Genomic DNA, 22,015 nt, shown 5'->3' with positions numbered 1-22,015 from the left:
ATTTTTATTACTTGGAAGAATTGGATAAACATTTCAGGATTCATTGCCTCATCAGAGGAGATTATGTCTCAAAATGTCAGAATGATAGCCACAAGGGTTTTTGTGCAAGGGTGGCCTTGACATTTTGAGAAGAGGACATACTTCTCTCCTTATTTTCCTTGTGGACCATTGCCATTGTTCTGAAAATTACAGATAGCCTACAGTTGTCCCTAAGTAAGAAACCAGGAAAGTTTCAGAAGGATAGACAGTAGTTCATGTGGAAGGGGAGTTCCCCAATTTGGGGGAGGGAGTGATTTGCTTTCCCTTCACCCCTTCCCCAATAGTTTTTATGGTAAATTTGCATGAAAATGCACAGGTCGTTAGAGGTGTCCCCCAGGCAAGAAACCTGCAAAGTTTCTGAAGGATATACATGCATGCAAATTTAGCATTACTAGAATGTATTTACATTTCACCGATGTTAGTAGCAGGGGAACATGGGTGGGAAGGTGCTATTACACTCATGCCCTGCTTGTGGGTTTCCAGTGGGCATCTGGTTGGCCATTGTGTGAACAGAATGCTGGACTAGATGGACCTTGGCCTGATGCAGCATGGCTCTTATTATGTTCTTCAATAGAGAGTGCCTCTGAGCATATGCAGAATGCTTTTCTTTCACCATTGAGCACTTACATTCTACCCCTACCAATTCTGTTCCCCTCCATGCAACCATCCCTCCTCATCCTTCATAAAACTCTTCATAAAAACAGATGCCTTGTTTTGTGCGACTCTCCTCTACCTCCTCCTTGTTATGCACAAGCTCTCATTGTATCTTCCTCCCCATAACTTCATTTGTGCCAAGACTTCACCAGGTTTCAGCCAATGAGTCTGTTTTCAAAACTAGGGCTAAGTTACGGAGAAACTCTGAGCATATATACTAAGTGCCTTTCCCTTACCACTGAAGCTAGAGTTCATGCAAAATGAAAAAAACACAAATGACAAAACATGCATTGGACTAAGCTGAAAGGGTAGTCAGTTCATTAGATGGAATTGGGTAGGCACTGTATTAAGCCTGCAGTACCATGCTCACAACTCAGGACTTATTTCTGAGTAAACATGTGGAACATCAAGGTGCAAACTTCCCTGCAAAAGTAACTCATGCTGGAATCCTATGCACCCTTTCCTGAAGGTAAGCCTCATTAAACATAATGGGGCTTCTGAGTAGTCATACATAGGATTGTATAAATGAGCAGTATTTATCTCCCCGCCACTTAAAAAACAACCAAAAGCTCCTATTTTTATTAAAGCTTTCTGTTCATAGGAACATAGGAAGCTGCCTTATACTGAGTCAGACCCTGGGTCCATCTAGCACGGTATTGTTGACACTGACTGGCAGCAGCGGCTCTCCAGGGTTTCGGGCAGGATTCTTTCCTAGCCCTACTTGGAGATGCTGGGGATTGAACCCGGGATCTTCTGCATGCCAAGCATGTGCTCTACCACTGAGCTGCAGCCCTTCCTATTGCTGGATAATGGCAACTGACAAACAAAACAGCCCCAGATTTGTTTCTCTGCAACCAAGTGAACCCACTCTTCTCAAAGTCTTGAGTGAGAAGGAGAAAAACCAACCGTCTTGTGTATTTGTATAAAGTCAAATACAGTTCAGAACTTCTCTTGCCCATTCTTCTCTTTAAGAATTCCTGAATATATGTTCTGGGTGGAATAAAGGAAGGGGGAAGAGAAAAGAAGAAAGAACAGGATAGGGGAGGGAAGGGAAGGGAAGAAGAAAAAGAATGGTGATTGGAAATGCAGGGTGGGGCGGGGGGGTAGAGAGAATTCTCTAAGCAAAGTGGCTCCTTTCAGAGAGGTAGTACTTCAGAGGAATTTAGGAGGCTGTGGAGGATTTCTAAGGATTGCACGTACTTACATTAACATTATGAGGTGAGGTGGTGGAGGGCTTTTTCTAGCTTTTTTAAAACTGTAGAACCTGTTTAAAATCCTTAGCAGCTCCTTGATCATGACGCCACATAGTCCTAACCCTCCTTTTGGAATAATTTGAGTCCTACAGCTATTTCAGAAAAATTAAAGTGGAGGGGGAAAAAGAAGTTTGTGGAGGCTCATTGGATCCTTTGCTGTCCTGAAGCTAGTAAACTTCTGCATAAGCCAAAGGTTCCAGTTTGGGGCAGTACAATCAGGTGCTGTGTGAAATACCAGTATTTCACATGGAGCTCTTTCTTCCCTTCCTTCTCCGTCTTCAAAATTTCATTGCAAGCAGGCTCCCAACAGTGGGCATTGTAAGAGCAAAAAAGTAGGGGGAGAGAGGTTTTTTGCACCTCAAAAAACAAAACAAAGCAAAACAAAAACCTACACCAGAGATTAGGGATATTGACCTCCTAATTGTCACCTTAAATACCTTCTGATTTGGATATCTAATCTCCTGCGTGGCTTGGCAGCTTTTACTTTTTTAGTCTTTGAAAAAAGGAAAGTTTATGCATGGCTAGCACAAAAGCCACTGGACCTAACTGTATGAAATTTGGTAGGTTTAGTCAGCTCCATAGGGGCTGCCAGATCCCCAATTTCCATGCATGTATGTGGAAGCACAAAAAACTTATAGCTCTTTGCCTTTGCAGATTTTCTTGAAAATAGGAAATTTTACCAGTGACTACCACAAAAGCCACTAGGTCTAACTGTCTGAAATTTGGCATATTCAGTCATCTGTGTAGGGGCTGCCAGGTCCCCAAACTCTATGCACTTATGTGGAAGCACACAAAAAATATAGCTCTTTGCTTTGACAGATTTTCTTGAAAATAGCAAATTTTACCTGTGACTACCACAAAAGTCACTGGACCTAACTGCCTGAAATTGGGCATTTTCAATCAGCTCCATGGGGCCTACGAGGTCTCCAACTTTCATATATTTATCATACAAACTAAAAAGGTTATGGCTTTTTCTGTTTTCCAATGCAAGTCAATGGCAAAATGTAAAAAAAACAAAAAGGCAATTAGGACAGCTCAAAAAATCCAGGGCACAGCTAAGAAAAGATCTGGGGGGCCCTCCCTAACGAAGCCCCTGATTGAGACTCATGTACAGTGCTTTGAACATTCTGGAAAATATAGTTATACAAATACGTATTTGCATCAGCATCATCTAATAACTAATGTTAAGCAAGGGAGTTGGGTAAGAATTCCTATAATGGAAGCTGGGAATATCAGTTGAGATGGTCAGGACAATCATCCTAATGGTCTCTTAGGACATGTCCTTGTTGGCAGAATTCCAAGACTCAAATGTATATCAGGTCTGCTATATTCTGGGCACCAAACTAATGCCCTTAGCACAGTAAAATTGCTCCCACACCCCCAGTGGCAGTGTACCACAGGCCTCTCCCTTGCTGCCTCACTGTAATGGCTCCTTCCTCAGAGTGAGGCACTGGCAGGAAGGTGGTCTTGGAGACAGCCTTTGCCGCATCAGCACAGGCAATCTCCAGAGCCACCTCCTCTCCAATGCCTTGCTTTGAGGAAGGACCTCTCACAGCAAGGCATTCGGGCCGGGCTCTCTGGATAGCTGCACTGGTCACTGTATTCTGAGAGGCTGCCAGGGCTTTCCAGAGAGCCTACCCACCCGATGCCACACTCTGAGGGGTCCTCAAAGTGATCCTCCAGATCTTGACATTGGCCAGCTCCTCTCTTCCTGTGGCATCTTCTGCAGCAGAAGAGAGGCCGGTCCAGCTCTCCACAGCAGCCAGCTCCCCGCTGGCTTACTCTGAAAGGTCCTCAGAGTGAAAAATAGGGTGGGTGGCCACAGTTGCTCTGGAGAGCCATGCTGGCTGCTTTCCCACACTAGCAGGGCTCTCTGGAATGGCGGTGAGCCACACAGTTCTCCTGGCAGTGGCAGAGCACACAAGGCCCTTTGCCCTTCGGGATCCAAATTTAGTCTTGTTGCCCTTCTGCTTTGTGTGTGTGTGTATCTCATTAAGAACATAAGAAGAGCCATGCTGGATCAGACCAAAGGTCCATCTAGTCCAGCATTCTGTTCACAGAAACCTCAAGCAGGGCATGAGTGCAGCAGCACCCTGCTGCCCACGTTCCCCAGCAACTGGTGTACATAGGCATACTGCCTCTGGTATTGTTAATCATCATAATCTAGTAGTAGTATTCCCCTATTTTAAAAAGCTTTAAATTGTTTTTCAAGCATCATAACTCTATAACCTCTGTATCTATTCTTCTGAAATGCTGCAGGTTACTTGCGTGGGAATCCATCTACAATGTGTACCATTTTCATACAAATTGCCCCCAAAAAAGCATGGAGGGAGGGAAGGGGAAGTGAATTACTTTCTCCCACCCCCCAAAATTGAGAACTCTGCTTCAACATGAGCCACTGCACCTATCCTTATGAAATGTTGAAGGGTTCCTGTATAGGGCAGTGTCTAGATGGTGTGCCATTTTCAGAACTATGGTCCACAAGCAATGTAGAGGGATAAGCACATCTTCTTTTGGAAACCCTAAAAATGTCAAGGCCACTTTTACGTACAACTCCAAGTTCTGACGTTTGATCCCTTCTAAAGGAGCAACTATCCCTGGAATTGTCATCCAATTCTGCCAAGAAATAAAAATGTTCTTGGCAGTTCCCTAAAAAAAATAAAATCAAAATATAAGCACAACTCCCCCAGAGTTCTCCCCCATATTTCTAGCACCTAGCAGGTAATGGACTACTATGCCTGAAAGTATCATCCAATTCTGACCAAGAGGGGAAAAAAAGTTATGGCCATTTTTTATTTCCTATGATAGTCAATGGAAAGCACAAAGTCTTGGATTTCCAAACCCCAACTTGGGTTCAGTACTGAGTCAAAGTGAACAGATCCCAGATCGACAAATTGAGCAAAGACAAATTGAGCCACCTTCCAAAGTGCCAAATTGGGGTTCAAGTTGAAGCTGGGGATCAGTGCACCCCTCTACTTTCTGGATTGGTTATTGTTTTGTTTTGAGCATCATCATTCATGTTATGGTTTGAAGAGCTTTAGCCACATTCTGTGAATCCACAACCTCATAGGCCGTAAAGTTTTGTTTTATTTCAGAAATGTGCTAGGGTTGCTGCTGCTGAAGGACAAACTGAATCAGCTTCTTGGGAAGCTGTGGGAGGAGTAAATGAGTGAGAGAAAGGAGAGACAGCAGAGAAGACATTTCCAAGGGTGACTAGCATGATCTCCGAACAAGAATGATTAGAATGTATAGACTAGAAGTCGAGGCAAGGCCAGCCAGAATACTATCTCCAACTATTTCCACTTTTTGCTGACCTTGCCATCTCATTTTACAGAGTCAGTGGTCTTAAAATGCTTGAGAGAAAAAACAATGGTCTGGTTGACATATTTGGGGGTGGGGAGAGTTACCTAGTACATGCAGCTCCATTGCACCTGGTTGGATCCTCCTGCCAGTAGGAATAGCTAGACAAGCCAGGGATGCCCTGTCCCTGGCTTGGTTAGTGTTAATGTCCAAATTAGGAACTCTGGTTTGTCTCTTCCCTGACAAGCCAGAACTTCCCTGACAAGCCTAGCATGGCGCTTGCTCACAGTAATCCAGGGTTTAAAAAAAAACCTGGGTTGCTGTTACATGTGAACCAGACCGTAGAGTCAGGTAACAAGTTCTATGACCCCCAAATTTATAATTTGTCTTGCTATTTTATTAATGCTTGCAGCTATTATTTTATTTCTCAAGTTAATTACTTTGCACAAGGAATAAAACCTATTAAATATGTTAAAACAGATTTCAGCAGTGTACTAGATTTCTCCCCCCCACACACACACTCCCTTCTCACCTTTTCCCCATAAGAAACAGAAATCTGAACTCAAAGTTTAACTCGGCCAATTAGGTTAAACATAAAGAAAGGTTTCCTGCCTTGAAGAGCAATTTTCATGTCCTTAGGCAACTCCTTCGGGGGAGCTGCCTAAGGGTGTAAGAAGAACCATGCTAAATCAGACCAAAGGTCTATTTAGTCCTGCATCCAGTTTTCCAGAGTGGCCAGCTATATGTTGATGGGAAATCCACAAGTAGGACAAGAGCACAATAGCCCTCTCCCACTGTTGTTCCCCTCCATGAATTTGTCTAATCATCTTTAAAAGTTATGGAAACTCTTAAGTAATTTTGGAGGTTCTCAAGAAGAAGCTACACAAGCATCCTTCAAGTTTGTTTTAGATATGAAGTGTGTACTGTGAATATTATATAGAAAATAAAGAAATTGGGAAAGTGGATTGTTCCAAATGACCCATTGGGATCTGGGTGATTATATGGAAAAACTTAGTTATATTTTTCATAGCGTGGCATTGTTAGTATTGAGATTAGGATTATAATGTTGGTTTGTACTTTTGATAACATCAGTGCCATGCCTATGGAGAGCTGTATGTCAAAACAAGCAGATTCTGTAGTGAATGCAGTATGTTTCAGTTAATTTTTCACTTAACGGCTGACCAAATGACAGTAATTAGTTTGAAATGCCATATGGCAACATTTTGAGCAATAAAAGGATTAAATTGATGCTTTTTGTTATTACTGCTTATAACACACCATCATTGTGCATAAGGCCTATGGTGTGAGGTCCTAGAGGTTCATCACACAGAGCTTTATCCTGCTATTGAGATGGCTCTGTCACAGAAGTTTGCGGGCTCTTTAGAGGATGCCGTTATCCTCCAGGGTGTCTCCCGCAATTTCCCCCAGCCTATCCTGTGTTTTCCCCAAATGCAATAAATGTGGTATTTTTTCCAGCCCACAGAACAAGAGTGGCATGACCTCCCCGTGAAATTCTCCATTAACGGGGGAAAATTCTCTATCTGCCTGCTGTGGGCATTTGTTTTCAGTTGCTGGTGTGCACGCGGTCAGGATGACGAAGGCATTGAGGATGGGAGCGGGGCATGTAGGAGCAGTTTTGACAGGTGCGAGGGCAAGAATCGCATATTGAGTGCAGCTCCTGCCTCTGCTCAAGACTTGCTGAGGAAGGACTTTCCTCGATTCACAGGTTTCTGCCATATAAATGCTTGAGCACCTTTCTCAGTTGGAGGGAGAAGAGGGTAAAATGCCTCCCTGCAACAATGGGAGACACATCTGATCCCCCACCTCACCAAGCTCAGAAGCAACGTCCTCTGTTGATTCAGAGCACCCCATTACGTTCAATGGGGCTTACTCCCAAGTAAGTGTGCCTAGGGTTGCAGACTTATGGCACAATCTTACATTTTATGTCTACTCAGAAGTAAGTCAGAGGTTTCATGGGGGCTGCAAGAAAAGAGTACAGCAGACGTTAAGCTACGGAAACAAGAACCCACACCCACCTGACCCTCGCTCCTTTGCACACATGCCGGGGAGGGAGGAAGGCACTCCCTCAGTTCAGACCACATGTCTGCTGTGTAAAGGAGCCCTTCCTAATTCCGCAAAGAAACCGAAAGCAGGACGGTGAAGAAAGGATGTGGATTTTTGTGGGGGGGTTGATTAATGTAGAAATACCCCTAGTCTCAGGGGTTTATAGTCTAAAGAGAAACAAGATGGCAAGACAACATGGAAAAAGGGAAGAAAGGTCTTAGGAAGATTGCAAGCAAATGCATTATACATGAGTTACAGTACAACACACTTTGCTGCATTACAGTACCAGGATTAAAGTCACAAGGGACATACTAAAAGCAAGGTATTCCAAAGGATGTAGATGAACAGGCTTGAAATATAAGAAAAGGAGAGATGGCAGTGAACATGTTCTGAAGGACAGAGCTAATGGCAGACTTCATTTCCAAGAGTCAACAAAGGTTCATGAAGGCAGCTAGAGGCAACAGAAGATCTTGGAGAGAATAAGGGTGATGCAGCTGTGTTAGTGGAGGTCTTGGGCAGGAGGCTAGCAAAAAGTATATCAGGTCTAAATCAGCCTTAGATATGTGTGGGGACGAGGACTGGGAATTACGTGCTAGATTAGTCAAAAGGAAAACATCCAAAGGCTGCTCTGTTAATTCACAAATGTTAAAGCATTAATTGATTTCGTTACGAAATTCACTGTAATACCTAAAACATACGTATGCTAGTTATTTTAAGATCACTGATTTAAAAACTAGAATACAAAGACTTGTTCTTAAGAGTTTCTTTTTAGACTTGCTCAGTTAGTTTTTGTGTGACAGCAGAAGCTTACTTTGGGGGGCCCATTTGTACACGTGTTGAACAAGATATGAAAATACCAGAATGTGTAAATGGATGGACTGGAGCCATATCATAATTTTCTCTAATGGTGAATGTGGATGGTAGAGTGCCAATTTAGAAAGCGAAATGACGCTACCTAAAAATAAGGTGGTGGTTTCCTTAGAGAACTCCCTATATGCATAAGAGTTTATAAGTTTGTAAATAAAAAGAAACCTTTTTTTCCTCCAAATTACAGTACTAACATGGCTCTCTGAGCTTCAGGAACCTGCAGAATTTTGAAGATACAGAGATAATAAAATACTACAGTAACACATCCCATTGTCAGGAAATAGAATTTCGAGATTCACACTGAATGCCATTTTTTGGTCTCCCCCAGGGTGGAAGTGAGAGCTGGTCATAGAGAACAATGGAGAAATGAATGATTATAGTGTAGCTGTGATTGGGCATCCTGTCCCCAAAGAAAAGGTAGCAGTTCTTTCTAACTCGGGTCTTATTGCATGTGGGGGAAAACTCTTTTTAAACATTTTAAATTGCTCTGCCAGTGCCAGTACTTTACATTATCCCCATATTGGAGGCTGGTGATTAGGGGAAAGTGGCTTATGACAGCTCTGCTACATACTGAGTGGTTTTATTGCTGGTTAGAGGTAGGGCTAAAAACAGGTGTAAACAAACTGTAGGTCTGGAAGACTGTGAGTCTAGCAATTAAGTTAGAAAAACAAATGGAGCAAAAAGAGGGAGAGAGTTGACCTACCTGAGCTCCAGCAGTTTATAGTATCTTGGATTAGATTCGGGGAGAGTGATGTGTGCCATTAGGTTAAAAACTCCCCACCTCACACCATATTCAACCCATCCCCACTAAATTGGGATTGCTTTATAGCAGGACCAGCAACCAAGCTTGGTTGCTGTAGGACTGAGACCAGCAAATAAACCTAACCCAAGACTTTTTACACTTTATAGCACATTGGGAGGAGATTTCAGCAAGAGGAAGAGGTATCCTTCCCCTCCTAAAGCTTCCCTGCTCCCTACAAGCCCTTAACAGCACTACAGAGCTTCTGTTCCAGGCTGGCTGGAATACTGAACAGAAGCACTGGGGTTAGTCCCCAGTTCGTGCTGCAAGTCTTCCCTTCTAATAGTGAACGAAGAATAGTGGTTAAATGTTTACCAGTTTGGAAGCAAAACAGGGGCACTCTAAAATAAGGTACTGGTTATACTTAGGAATGCAGAAGTATGTAAATCTATAAATAAGTGTTTTAAAGCCTCCCAAAAAATGAGTTCATGAACTTTCAGGAAGCTATGATCTTCTAGGTCCTCCAGAATGTTGGGGGCATAGAGACAAGACAGTCATAGAGAAACATCTCATCATCTGGAGAGGGATTTCCTAGACTCACTCTGAATGCCAAAGGCAGGAATTCTGTATTTGCTGCTACCTTTTGTTTGGGAGAGGGTAACACTGCTGTCCAATCACACCTACACTAGTAAAATCCTGGATTTTTTCATTGTTTTCTTTGGGTAGCTCTCATTACTATCTGGTGGAGTGGGGAGACAAAAAGTCTAAAAGAACCAGAAGTCAGGCAGACTCTGCGTGTGTGTTGCAATTATGTCTATGGTTGACATACAAGTTCTTTAACTACAACTGTCTCTGCTTCTTCTGTGTATCTGAAATAAATGGTTTTACTTGTAACTGTCTTGCACGTCTTGACATATACATTTCTAAGATGTAAGATAGTAAAGGCAATGTGAAAGAACTAAAAAAAAAAATTACACACCTACATTAATTGGACATGGTAGAGCACATGCTTTGTATGCAGAAGGTGCCAGGTTCAATCCCTGACATCTCCAAGTAGGGCTGGAAAAACTCCTGTGTGAAATTCTGGAGAGCCGCTGCCCGTCATTGACAACAATACTGGGCTAGATGCACCGATGGTCAGACTCAATGTAAGGCAGCTTCCTACATTTTCTTTTGGTGGTGACAGGGCTGAGGGGAGGCAGGGCAGTATAGGGGAGGAAAATCTCAATCCGATTTTCTGAGCTATTTCTTTCCAGATGGGTTGAAAAGACAGTTCCATCCATTTGTAAAATGGAAGCAGAAAGTCTTGTAACATAATTTTTAGCGTATCTTGTAATAAGGGGTGGTACCACACTAGAGCCCTTTAGCACACATGGGCATTGCTTTTCCAAAATTATCTGTAAGTGAAATTAAAGGCTTCACACAGCACTTAATATACCCCTATAATACCTAGGAATGCTAAACCAAAACAAAAAAGGAAAGATGAAATAATCATGAGTCTTTACTGATTTCCATTGGTTGGTCCAATGTTTTCTTTCTGTTTATGGAAACAGTTCCATCAGTGGAACTGGGAGTCAGGTGATTTCCCCCTCCTCCTGCAGTCTCCCCAGGTACTCTCAAAATCTGTTCCAGAGGGCTGGGAAACTTTCTGGGACAGACTTTCAAGCGGCATGAGGGAGGGGAGGGGAAGAAAGTTCCGTCGTTCTTGTGGACTTCCACTAGCATGATGTTATTTTTCCCTTTCCTTTTTTTAATGGTAAAATAGCAGTATAAACAGTGAAATTGTGCTATTTTAAAAAAGAATTAAAGAAACAAATAATGAGAGGAAAACTGCAGTTGAAGTCTCCACCTCCATCTCCCACCTATGGTAATAGAAAGTGACATTGGGGCAAATTAGAGAGGTTATTCAAGGGGCAAATCAGAGGCTATTAATCATGAATCAGTGGTAAACGAATAAATTTAATAAATCATAATAAGCCCCCTGCTCAAATAAAATAAAGCAATTCCGAGGGCTGGATTTGCAAAGAGGAAATTTCAATTTAAAGGCACAGCAGGCCTGAAAAGCCTTGATTGCACTGGACAGGCTGGACAATTGCATTTTATTACCCAAATATTTGCCACAAATCAAGTCTGAAAAACACAGGAGGATTACTTAGAAAATACTGGAATGCAACAAGTAATGATGTCATCATATGAATGCTCCATAAAAAGTGAGTGAACAACAGATGGCAATTCCGGAGAAAAGGACTAGTATGGAAGCAACCAAGTTGTAATATCAATGTACTAAAAAAGATGGCAAGACATCATATTATTTCTTGCATGTGAATCTCATAAAGTGCTATAAGATGAGCAGTTATACAAAATATTGATGTTCATAACTTTATAAAAGACATCTTTCCAAATTCATGTTGTATCTTAACTTTTCTGATAAGAAATCAATTAGTTAGAGAGTCATTGAGGGGCTAATTCCAGGCCAAAACCAATGGCAGAGTCTTAAGAAAAACTAAGAGAGCTTGTAATTGTTGGCCATTTCTGAGGCCATTATGTGATTAAATTGATGCCCCTCTTAGCGTTCCCTACACTAATGACACAGTAATACGGTAATGTTTATTATAATAGCACTTCCATCTGTGGATCTCTAAAATGTTTGCAAACATAAGTGCATTTACAGTAGCATTGCAAACTCTGTAAACTAGAATTATCCCCAAAGGAGCACTTAAGAACTAGATTTCCAGAACCATCAAAAATGGCATCTGTATGGCACTCCAGAAAGGATTGTGTTTCAAGTAATAGACCTTTTGTATTGTACTTATCCAGTGATGCCAAAACATACTTAACAAAACTTACTTACAAAAATTTGCTATTATTAGCAGTCTCTCAGACTTGGCTGTCTGAATTTGGGACATGGGTAAAGGGATGTAGGCTGTAAGTAGCTGACAGAGCAATGTCTCCTCAGACCTGCAAGCAAGCAAGACTGACCCTTGCTTTTATAGGGATCAGGGAGTATCATTTTACCCATCGATGCTTGGAGGCTTCCATGGGTGGTATGGCTGATCTCCATGCAGTGCTCACCTTTGTTCAGAGCTGAACAAAGCTGAATTACTGTCTGACATCCCTTTAAGTCACCACTGCAAGACCCACTGCAAGCTTTCTAATCTTATTGCACTGAAACAATACTTTACATGATGATGATGATGATGATGATGATGAAGATAGATAGATAGATAGATAGATAGATAGATAGATAGATAGATATGCCAAGTTCATGCATAAATCCAGATGGGTTTCACTTGTAGGTCAGGTTCTGCTGTTGAAGCTATGTAAGTGTTATATTGAAGCCATGTAATCACTGTTTATAGAGAGGATTTCTAATACATTTCTCACTTTCATAAACAGATTAATAAGTGTCGAAGAAATAACAAAACAGTTTGTATGTTTATTAAATGATGTAGTTGCCTGCATAATTCTGTGTTGACTCAGTGTTTTATTTCTCATTGCAGGCCTCCAAGTGGTTTTAAATTCCATTATCAAGGCCATGGTCCCTTTGTTGCACATTGCCCTGCTGGTGCTGTTTGTCATAATTATCTATGCCATCATTGGACTGGAGCTCTTCATGGGGAAGATGCACAAGACTTGTTATGTAAAAGGTAAATGATATGCTAAAGGTTCCACCCTTAATAGCGGCCTAAAAATAATTTTAAATAAATAAATAAATACATTAAAACGTAGGCATACATTTTCTAGCACCATTTAATATCAGTGTTAAGTGGGTACAATGTGTTTTGACTTAACAGTGCTTTGCAAATGTGGTGCGCTGGTGATGGTCACTTAACATCAGTTCTGCCTGCCCATGAGGCTGCCCAGGAGTGGGAGCCAGAAGCTCTAAGGCTAGGCAGGAGAGGAGAGAGCCCTATCATTCAACCTCCATAGCTGATTTAACACAGAGTGGTAGTATAAGCTCTGTGTCTGGCTCATTCGTCCTTCTATCCAAAGAGCACATAGCTATAAGACTGGAAGGGGAGGATGAGGAGCCGTTAATGCAGCTCCTCAGTACAGTCCTGTGTTAAACGGTGGGACAATCTGAAACCTGCATATAGGGCTCTTCTTATCTCCTTATTAGAGACTGAAAGGACCATGGGGCTGGCATATCTAAAGGGTCACCTTCTTCCATTTGAACCTGGCCACCAGGTGAGACTATCTCTAGAGACCCTTCTCCATGTACACTCCACCCTGCTTTCTGAGGCTACCAGAGAGATGACCTTTTCTGTACTGGTGCCCAGTCTGAGAAACTCTCTCCCTAAACATGTTTGCGTGGCACCATCATTCTTTTAAACACAAGGCAAAGTCAATGTAATAAGAAGTTAAGCAGACAGGCAAGTTTAGCAACAGGGCAGGGAGGGTGGGTAAACTGACCCTTCCCGCCTTCTGATAGTAAATTACTCAGGTTTCTTGGTAAACAAATGCAATTAAGAAACAGCTATGAAGTTAGAAAGCCAGCAAGGGTGTGGGGGGTATCCAGTGTTTTACATAGAATGCCACATGTATGACTTCCACCCACTGGACAGAAGTTGTGACTGGGCGCTCAGTGCAATGAGCTCCTCAATCTCAGGGGATGAGTTTCTTCCCTTGAGGCCAAGGTAGTCAACTTGGAGAAGCTGAGAGAGGCAGACAGATATCCCATTCTCAGGGTGACAGTTTCAATTTTGAGAGTCTTGGGGAAGGAGGGCATCACTCTGAGGAAGAGTAAATGATCCCTTAGAAAGGACCCATTCCTTGGAGGATGTCCTATTATGCTGAGGCTATGCACTGGGGAGTGGGACTTCCTGGTAACTGGGCAATTTGATATCTAGAGACATAGATAGCTGGGTTTGTGATGGATGTGTAGATCACATGGTGAGCTGTTTGCCTGACGCGAAAGCTGTGGAAATCACATAGCATCTAGATAGCCTAGTAGATACTGCTGGGGTGAAGTCAGCATTCATGGTGCATGTCAGCACCAATGATGTGGGGGAATGTAGTCCTGAGGCCCTGAAAGCCAAATTTAGGTTGCTAGGGGGGAAGCTGAAAACCTGTTCCATGTGTAGGGCCAGGTAGGCAGTTGAAGCTGAGGGGTCTCATTGCATGGATGAGACCATGATATGGGGAGGAGGGGTTTAGATTTGTTATGCAGCAGAGCCCATCCCTCTACAAAAGGGATAGGCTCCACTGAATCCAGAATGTGCCAGACTACTGGCACTTAATATCAAAAGGTGGCACAGCAGCTTTTAAACTGATCCCTGGGGAAAAGCCAACAGGAGCTGGGGGGGCGGGGGCATCTGGTTCAAGAAGTATCATCCCTAGGGGATAAGAGTGAAAATGTTTTTGATTGCCCAAATGGGGCTGGGGTAGAATAAGCTATGAACATACAATAGAACTTGATAATCAGAGGAGAAGGGCCACAGGACAAAATTCACACACCAGAGATATACTTTGGCTATAGGGCAACTCAGAAATTGAAGAAATAAATAAAATGAAAATGAATATATTGGGAGAGGGACACCATGTACACATGTTTATATGCTAATGCTAGAAGCCTCTAAGCCAGAATGGAAGAGTTGGAATGCTTAGTTTTAAAGGGGAACATAATTATAATGGACATAACAGAAAACTGGTGGAATGGAGAGAATGAGTAAGTTATGGTCATCTCTTGATAGAAACTTTAGAGAAAGGTTATAGGTGTACTGGGTGTGGTGTCACTCTGTACGTCATATAAACCATAGTGTCAAACAATCTAGGAACATCAAAAAGGGCAGAGTCCTCCACAAAATTTCTGTGGGTGACAATACCAGGCCCCAAAAGTAATTAATTACTGGAGACATGGAGAATGAAATCAGGGAGGCATCCAAAGGAGAAACTGTTGTAGTAATGGGTGAGGTGACTTCAATTATCTTTACATAGACTGGATAAATGTTAGTTCCAGGCACAACAAAAAGGTGAATTACATTTTTGGAATCATTAGGAAAGGAACTGAAAATAAAACTGCCAATATCATAATGCCTTTATGCCGGCATGAGCAACTTATGGCCCTTCAATTGTTTTGGCCTACAACTCTCATCAGACTTGCCAATATACCCAATGGTGAGGCATGATGAGAGTTGTAGGCCAAAACATCTGGAATGCCACAAGTTGCTTACCCCTTCTTGAACAAATCTGTGGTGTGACTACACTTGGAATACTGTGTACAGTTCTGGTCTCTGCACATCAAAAAGTATATAGTAGAACTGGAGGTGGTGCAGAAAAGGGCGACCAAAATGATCAACAGGCTGAAGTAAATCTCCTGTGAGGAAAGTTTACGAGCTTTGGGGCTCTTTAGCTTAGAAAAAAGGTAAGTAATAGGGGACACGCTAGAGGTGTATAACATGCATCATATGGAGAAATACCATAATACTAGAGCCTGGGATCATCCAGTGAAGCTGATTGGTGGAAGACTCCAGATAAATAAAAGAAAATACCTCTTCACACAGCACATAGTTAAACAATGGAATTCGCTACCACAAGATGTAGTGATGGCCACCACCTTAGATGGCTTTAAAGGAGATTAGACAAATTCATAGAGGATAAGGCTAGTAGTCATGATGGCTACATCCAGTGTCAAAGGTAGTATGCCTCTCAATAACAGTTGCTAGGGAACATGAGCTATTGTGCTCATATCCTTCTGGTGTGCTTCCCATAGGCATCTGGTTGACCATTTTAGGAACAGAATGCTGGACTAAATAGGCATTTGGTCTGATCCAGCATGGCTCTTCTTATGTTGTTATGATGCACACAGAAATAACCAAAGGAATTCCAGTTTTATGGGGCCATGACCCATTGCTCATGGATGCTGCTCTCCCCACCATCTGAATAATTTACCATCTGTAAATGCCACCATTTATTCATTCGTTTGACAGGCAAAAACCTAAATGTGGGTTAATAGTGGCATGAAAAATTGAGGCACTTACTTTGAGAAATGATTCAGTAGCTACTAGTCCTGATAGCTGTATATTACCTCCAGTATCAGAGACAGTATGCCTCTCAGTGCCAGTTCTGGGGAACACAAGCAGGAGGGTGCTGTTGCACTCATGTCCTGCTTGTGGATTTCCCATGGGCACCTTGTTGGCCACTGTTGGAACCAAATGCTGGTCTAGATGTGCCTTTGGTGTGATCTAGCACAGCTTTTCTTATGTTCTTATTTTCTTATGTTCTTACTCAGATGACCCATTTGTCAAAGGAGGAAGCCATCCTGAGAAAGGGAACTGCTCAGAGCAAAACATTCTGGAACACTGATTCTCACTACTAGTGATTTGTTTTCTTATTAGCACTTGTGAGCTGCTGGGTTTGCAGGCTGTCTCCCTTCCTCCCTTCCTTCCTTCGCTAAAAGAACACATCTCCCTTTGGGTTTAAAATAGTATGTAACCTTTTACAAAAATTTCTTTGCTGGCATTAGAGTAGTTAGGGCTACTCTATTGGAATAATCCTTACATGTATCCTCCTGCAGCATAACAAAAAGAGGTAGTGGTCCATGGTCATAAGCATACAGTGTAAATAGAAAAGCCAAAGGAGAATGATTGAAAAGGAAACAAAATGCTTTCAAAATGGCAGTTTACAATTTCTTCACAATAGTCTATTCCTTATTTATTTCATTTTCCTGTTTTGTTCACCAGCTTGCAATTGGATTGTTGCTTTATTTATGCCATTTTTATGACTGCCATAATTTCTTTTCCTAGCTCTCATTCTTCAGAGTGTAAAGGAAAGGAAAAGCAGCCACATTACATTTAACCTTGTGAATCAAAGAATAGCACTAGCTGACCAATAATACAGAACACAAGCTGGCTTGGGACACTTTGGGGGGGGGGGGTTAGGTGTCTTCTAACAGTCTTGTGAAAGAATCTGTGGATGAACATTATAGAAGATGGAGTAAGCAGAATGCTCCAGTAAAGGAAAATCTCAAGATGCTTTCTGGCATGAGTCAGGTGGAAAGAATTGAATGCATATAATATTTTTAAGAATAAATTTTCTCTATGTAGAGTAATATTTACATTTGTGGTATTACGAAATAACTGCATTTTTTAAAGGTGAGAATTACACATTTTATTTATTTATGAACAGATGTATATTCCGCCCTTCATCCAATTTGGATTTCAAGGCAACATACAATATAAGATTAATGCAATAAAACAAATAATAGTGCCATGCCCCCTCTGGAAGAATCCTCTTTGGAGGATGACCTAGAGAGCTTCCTGAGCTGAATGTCTTGGAGGAACAGCCTGTTACTATGGTCTTTGAGGCAGATCAGGGGGATCCTGAGCCCTTAAGGGTGACAGCAAGTGATTTTTCCCCCTCAAGACATGGAAAGCCCCATCTCTGATTTGGATGTGAAAGGCAAGTGACCACCTAGTCTGAGAGAGCACAGGTGCCAAAAGGTGCAGGTTTGGTTGATGGCAAGGCTAAGGCCAGCCTGAGGAATAAAGATTCCTTATGGGTAAAACTCATGAGTAAGACTCCCCCATGCGTTTACCTTTCCTTTGATGGATTGCAGATGTGTCCTGGGTCTTTGAAGGCTCAGGCTCAAAAGCCTTCAGGTCTAGGTGGAGCATTGCTGTTTTTAGCTCCCAGACTTCCATATTCTGGCTAGCTTGTTTGCTGCAGAACTCTGTGTGTTTGAACTGCCTTAAGACCTTGCTGGTTTCTATCTTCGCTGTCATTGCACTGCCTGAAGCAGGACAAATAGTAAGAAAGATAAAATCCTTAAAAGCTGACTAAGATTTACACATTTTAAAATGTTAGGGTAAATAAAAATGTTTTTGCCTGGTGTTGTGAGGATTGTAATGCTGGTGCTAATGCTGGGGAGAGCGTTCCACAACGCTGCTGTGAAAGCCCTCTCCCTTGCAGATGAATAGAGGAGACTCATAGAGAACAGTCTCAGCAGAATATTTTAAAGCATGAGTATGTTTCTATGGAAGTAGGGGCTCCTTCAGAAACTTGGGTCCCAAGTCACTTAGAGCATTAAAGGTAAGTACCAGCAGCACCTGGAATTGGACTTGCATGCAAACAAGCACCCAGTGAAGTTCTTTTAAAAGTGGCATAAACATAAACTAGATCATGCCAGGGAACATCTTGGGAGCTGCATTCTGTACTAGTTGAAGTTTTTGAGTTGTCTTCAAGGGTAGTCCATAATACATTGCAACTGCAAAAGGAGAGTCTCCCTCTTCTCTTTCTCACCATAGCACCTTATTTGGATCAATTGTTTATTGTTTAGTCTGGTCCATAATTGTCTCCATGGTTCAGAATGATAGTAGAGCTGTCAGTTTCTGCACAGAGAGTGGTATTTTTTTGAGGTGAACTGTTGCCATTGGCAGTGGAGTTCATCACATGTTACAACAAAATAGCTTTAACTGTGTCATTATCTCATTGATCTGGATACAAGCTGGCAATGTTAAGACTAACAGCTGCCATATCCTATTATTATTACAGTTCCCAAACATACACTGTTGTAAATATTAATAATGAGTAGCCTAGTGGAGGAGTTTCTAATCTGGCTGTATGGCTCTTGCTGTGGGTAAACTCTGTTTGCCTCAGTTTCCACTCACATTTTGCAATCTTTCCTTTTTTCACACACGACACTCCTTGAGTCTTTTTAAGTGATTGTAAGTGATCATAAAAGTGAGTGAATTAGGTGCTCCCCTTTTCCTTCCCCCACCCCTATACACCTCTAGACACATACTCACTCCACCCCATCCCATTCCTTCCCCCAAACATCTGATGCAGTGCGGTAGGGGCACTGTCAGCAGCAGGAAGGTTTCATTTCAGGATGGGAAAGTTAACACTTCTATGTTCACAAATGAAACTTAAAAGTACTTCATTTTGACTGGATCTTACCAAATGAACAGTTTTATGTTTTGTCTTACCTGCACATATTCTACCAGTTTTGCTAGTTCAGCAATTTTCCAGATTCTGCACAACCTCTTTTTACTAGGAAGGACTGGTGGTCAATCGGAGTGGTGGGGTGGAAAGCAGGTCAGCAGAGGCAGAGCCAAAGGGTAACCGAAGGCAGGGCCAATATTATACAGAGGAGCTTTGGAAGTTACAAAAGTTGGTCGACTATCAATCCATCACAGGTTATTTTTTAAGACATAACATTGTGCAAATACATTATAAGCCTGTTGATGATTTCTCCACACTCACAAATGCATTATAAGCCAACTCGTAATTTTTCCACTTGCACAAAACAATTAAAAGCCAGCCCATGTTTTTTCCAGGCTCACCAAAGCCTTATAAGCTAGACTCACAAATGGATTACATAACCCTCCCCTATTAAAACAAGGTTACATTCCAGGATTATGATGGGCTGGCTCTTCAAAGCAAATGGAGAAATAGCAACCGCTCACTCACTCGCTCACTCACTCACTCACTCACTCACCTCTCCTTCTTTTCTTCCTGTTTTCCAAGAGTTTGCTTGGCTGGCTTGGCTCACCCAATGATCCAGGAAGCAATGTGCCCCTGGGCAGCCACCCTGTCACCGAGTAGGAAGGGGCCTTCTCCTATTGGCTAGCTCAGTCTAAGAGCCTGAGCTGAGCCATTTTTAAAAATTCCCCTGATCCAAGGGAATGTGCCCCACCAGGTGGCCTTGAAAAACCTTTTGCTTGTGGGGAAGGACTCTGTGCATTAGCACGTGTGCGCATATGCAGTCCTAAGAGTGACACTGTCGTGCCAGATCAGACGTTCCTGGTCTGAGCATAGCAGTGCAACAGCAGTCACAATGAGAAGCCTGTAGTGATGTGGTGAATTTGATGTTGTTGTTAAATAGAGGCAGGCACAGGGTTGCGGGGGTGAGGCAGCACACCCCCAGCCCTGCGGTTGGAACCACCCCTGGAGGGGGTAAAGAAGTATACCATTGGTTGGCAACTGGTATCTTTGCCTCCATTAAAAGATTCTAAGCCAAGTCTTAGTGTTTTTTTCACTATTCCATTCAAAATGCCTAAAAGAATATTAATACGGTTAAATGGAATGTTATAGTCTGTCATCAGTTGAAACATATAATTTCCCCACGCAATTCTCTTATTTTGAAGCATCCCTAAGAGACATGATATTATTAATTTCGATTGCTATAAGTGGCAGTTTCGACCTTCTTTAGGACAAGATGGGATCAAGAAACTGCCTTCCTAGGTCAACTTCAGCCAGTAGTATTTGGCTCAAGAATGATCTGATATCATATATATATTTTAAATTATTTAAAACATTTTTATACTTGTTCAGTCATTCAGTCGTGTCCGACTCTTCGTGACCCCATGGACCATAGCACGCCAGGCCTTCCTGTCCTGCACTCTCTCCCGGAGCATGCTCAAGTCCATATTCATTGCATCCGTGATGCTATCTAGCCATCTCATCCTCTGCCGTCCCCTTCTCCTTTTGCCCTCAGTCTTTCCCAGCATCAGGGTCTTTTCCAGAGAGTTTTCTCTTCACATTAGGTGGCCAAAATATTTGAGCTTCAGTTTCAGTATCTGTCCTTCCAATGAGCACTCAGGGTTGATTTCCTTTAGGATGGACTGATTTGACCTCCTTGCAGTCCAGGGGACTCGTAAGAGTCTTCTCCAGCACCACAGTTCAAAAGCATCAATTCTTCGGCGCTCAGCCTTCCTTATAGTCTAGCTCTCACAGCCATACATTACTACTGGGAAAACCATAGCTTTGATTATATGAATCTTTGTCGGCAAGGTGATGTCTCTGCTTCTTACTATGCTGTCTAGGTTTGCCATAGCTTTCCTCCCAAGGAGCAAGCATCTTTTAATTTCATGGCTACAGTCGCCGTCTGCAGTGATCTTGGAGCCCAAGAAAATAAAATCTGTCACTGCTTCCATTTCTTCCCCTTCTATATGCCAGGAAGTGATGGGGCCAGATGCCATGATCTTCATTTTTTTAATGTTGAGTTTCAAACCAGCTTTTGCACTCCCCACTTTCACCCTCAACAAGAGGCTCTTTAGATCCTCTTCGCTTTCTGCCATTCGGGTGGTATCGTCTGCATATCGGAGGTTGTTGATAATTCTCCCGGCAATCTTAATTCCGACCTGTGGTTCATCCAACCCGGCGTTTCTCATGATGTACTCTGCATATAAGTTAAATAAGCAGGGCGACAATATGCAGCCTTGTCGTACTCCTTTCCCAATTTTGAACCAATCGGTTGTTCCATGTCTGGTTCTGACTGTTGCTTCTTGACCCTCGTACAGGTTTCTCAGGAGACAGGTAAGGTGGTCTGGTACCCCCATCTCTTTCAGAATTTGCCACAGTTGTTGTGATCCACACAATCAAAGGCTTTAGCGTAGTCAATGAAGCAGAAATAGACGTTTTTCTGGAATTCTCTCGCTTTCTCCATGATCCAGTGAAAGTTGGCGATTTGATCTCTAGTTCCTCTGCCTCCTCGAAACCCAGCTTGTACTTCCGGTAGTTCTCGGTTCGCATACTGCTGAAGCCTAGCTTGTAGGATTTTGAGCATAACCTTGCTGGCATGTGAAATGAGCGCAATTGTACGGTAGTTTGACCTTCAATTAAAATGTTCTAGGGCTGCTTACAGTATGTCATAATACAATAAAACAATAATCCATACAACATTTAATAACAGTAGCAGACAGTGCTAAAAAAAATAAGCAGAAATAAAAATGCACCAGAAGTTATTAGCCTTGAGAAATAAAAAGATTTTCACCTGGTCCCGAAAAGATGTTAGGATGTCTAGGTGAACCTTCCTAAGGAGAGAGGGTGTCACAACTGAGAGGACCTTCTCTCAGATTGCCACCTGTCACACTTCAGATGATGGGGCAGCCTAAGGAAAGCCTCTATAGAAAATCTTATTATACTGGTTACGTCAGTATGGAAGAAGATAGTTCCATTTATATACGATCATGGAAGCATCAGCCCTTTGAATTGTGCTTGGAAACAAATTGGAAGCTAGTGGAGCTCTAATACGATTTGGTTGCTGAAACTAAGGAGGCTTGACCCTGAGCAGTACTTAAAGATTTACAGGGAACCATGGCATGGTTCCAAAGTTCCATGAACCAAATTTCTACTCATAGTATAGGGCTTTCCTCCC

At 42.3% G+C, this 22,015-nt stretch overlaps 1 protein-coding gene across 1 annotated transcript in view; it reads left to right on the top strand.

The window, feature by feature from the left end:
* CACNA1C (calcium voltage-gated channel subunit alpha1 C) overlaps window positions 1-22,015 on the top strand; it is a 674,475-nt gene that overhangs the window by 386,213 nt on the left and 266,247 nt on the right. The window contains 1 exon segment of the mRNA XM_084811876.1: window positions 12,417-12,581. Coding sequence (XP_084668002.1) covers window positions 12,417-12,581 — 165 coding nt within the window.

The sequence above is a fragment of the Heloderma suspectum genome, chromosome 7 (assembly GCF_057233095.1).
Source record: "Heloderma suspectum isolate Gila_16-S chromosome 7, 16-S_ref, whole genome shotgun sequence".
Classification (NCBI taxonomy): Eukaryota; Metazoa; Chordata; class Lepidosauria; order Squamata; family Helodermatidae; genus Heloderma; species Heloderma suspectum.
The sequence above is the reverse complement of the archived record's forward strand: the minus strand, read 5'-3'. Positions and strand labels throughout refer to the sequence as shown.